The sequence below is a fragment of the Nicotiana tabacum genome, chromosome 12 (assembly GCF_000715075.1).
Source record: "Nicotiana tabacum cultivar K326 chromosome 12, ASM71507v2, whole genome shotgun sequence".
Classification (NCBI taxonomy): Eukaryota; Viridiplantae; Streptophyta; class Magnoliopsida; order Solanales; family Solanaceae; genus Nicotiana; species Nicotiana tabacum.
In genome coordinates, this window is record NC_134091.1 from 58,285,126 (window position 1) to 58,287,112 (window position 1,987).

Sequence of the window (1,987 nt, forward strand, 5' to 3'; positions counted from 1 at the left end):
TGAAAATATCGTGACATTGACGTGTAGAAATTATAAATTAAATTCTACCCTGTGGACATAGGAATTACATGCATGGCCATGGCCATGATCAGCTTCAAATATATATACTACTAGTAGTTTTCCCAACTTATAAAAACACAAATCTTTCCTTTTTTATACAAGCATTTTCTTGTATCATAGATTCCGTAGAAAATGAAAATTTCCAGATTTAACGAAATGAAAATTATGTTTTGACTAACGTAAGCATTGCAAACCACCTTTGTCACAATACTTGCATGCGCCAATTATGTACTAAACCACGATATATTAGTAATACTTGCGGATTGTGTCTAAATACCTAACCCCTTACACACCTTCACATTCTTTCTTTAAGGGTGGCAGTGGATGAGGTCAATTTGATCAGAGGAGGCGCAGTCATAATGTGAAGCTTATGGGTTTGATATTTTAATCCTTTTAAGTTATTCGGGACTCAGCCGAATCCATAGCCAACACACTAGCTCTGCCACTGGATGAGGCAGTGGCAGAGTTACTTGGTACGAAGAGAGTTCAATCGAATCTCTTTTATCTGGCAATATACTATGCAAATATTAGGATAAAAGCAAATATATTGAATCTCAAGTGTGGCACTCTTGCTTCTTTTTTTCCTTTCAATTTTTCAAGTTAGAATTTTTGGGGCCGCCACGGGTGGGGAGGAAGGTGGAAAGTAGGGTTTCATTGAATGGAAGAAATACAAGAAAACTCAATAAAATTATGCGCAACAAAAGGAAGAGAGAGGTGCAAAGAAATGATCAAATTAAAGTTTAACTTTCTTGAATGAAGTTGGAGAAGCATGAAGCAAGAACACCTTTCTCAAGACTTTGATGAGAACCACTAAGCTTTGCCTTTTACTGGCTTTGGACAGACTCAAAGCTTGACCACATTTGAATTCCACCATTCTTCCCGGGGAAATTAGACCCTTCTTTGTATCTTTCTCACAACACCTTGTCATAATTTGGTTGGATTCTTCATTGAAATTCTCCCATAACATATCCATCTTCTCCTCTTCCTGTTCTACTTCCTCTTTATGATTATGACTTTGTTCATCTTCAATCATTCTCTTCATTGCAGCAGCACCTTCTATGTATGAGAAACTCCTTCTTTGGTTAATATAGTTGGATATTAATGGAGACATGTCAAATTTTTCTTCATGATCAACTTCTTTCTTTGTAGATGTAATATGATCATTTCTAGGTTTTTTTTCGAGGCGACCGGAGGAAATGGATGTTGTCCTCCATAAAGGTGGTGATTCAATGAAACATGGTGGTGTATCGGTGATTGTTGGAAAGCTAAAATCATCTTGTGGAGAAAGAGAAGGAAGAGCCATGGTTTGTCTAGCTATGGTGTTTGTAAATAAGACTATGAAAGAAGTATTATTTGGGTGGTTTTTGTTTGGTGTGGAATGTTTTGGGGTTGTTTGTATTTTGGGGAAAAGTTTTAGTTCAACTACTTCAATCTTGTACTCCAATATTTTCTTTTATATGAAGAATGTAGGAGTGTACACGGGTCCCATTTTTACAACTGTGGTTGTACAATATTTCGATGAATTATTTATATCTGTACCATGTATTAGGAATATATATTGTAGGGCGTAAAAAGATTAAGTTTGGTCATTACTTGAGACAGGTGATTATCCCCGTAATATTGAATCAATTAATTTCTTGAAAGTATGGATTAGTGCAATTCCATCACAAAAAGTGTGATTAACATCTTGTCGATTTCTTGTTTCAGGTGATGATTTTCAGTCTCTTAGGTGAATAAAAATTATTTTAATAATATATTATGATAATTAAGAAAAACTAAAATAAAATGGCAAAAAAAGGCACTATCTGCTCTTTGGTCGTGTCTTTAGCCTTCATCCTGCTTTTGAACCTAAAACACCAATAGTACCTCTGGGACGAAGAATTGGTTGGTATCTGAAACAATATATATCTCTGTGGATATGGTAATC

At 35.3% G+C, this 1,987-nt stretch overlaps 1 protein-coding gene across 1 annotated transcript; it reads right to left on the minus strand.

Moving 5' to 3' along the window:
* Positions 1 to 793: 793 nt before the first annotated feature.
* Positions 794 to 1,363, minus strand: LOC107785966 (uncharacterized). The gene has a single exon (XM_016607399.2). It carries the CDS (start codon positions 1,361 to 1,363, stop codon positions 794 to 796), a length of 570 nt encoding a protein of 189 aa, XP_016462885.1.
* Between the last annotated feature and the right edge of the window lie 624 nt (positions 1,364 to 1,987).

Coding starts and splice junctions, on each gene's coding strand:
- LOC107785966 (XM_016607399.2), bottom strand. CDS start 1,363: ATGGCTCTTCCTTCTCTTTCTCCACAAGATGATTTTAGCTTTCCAACA.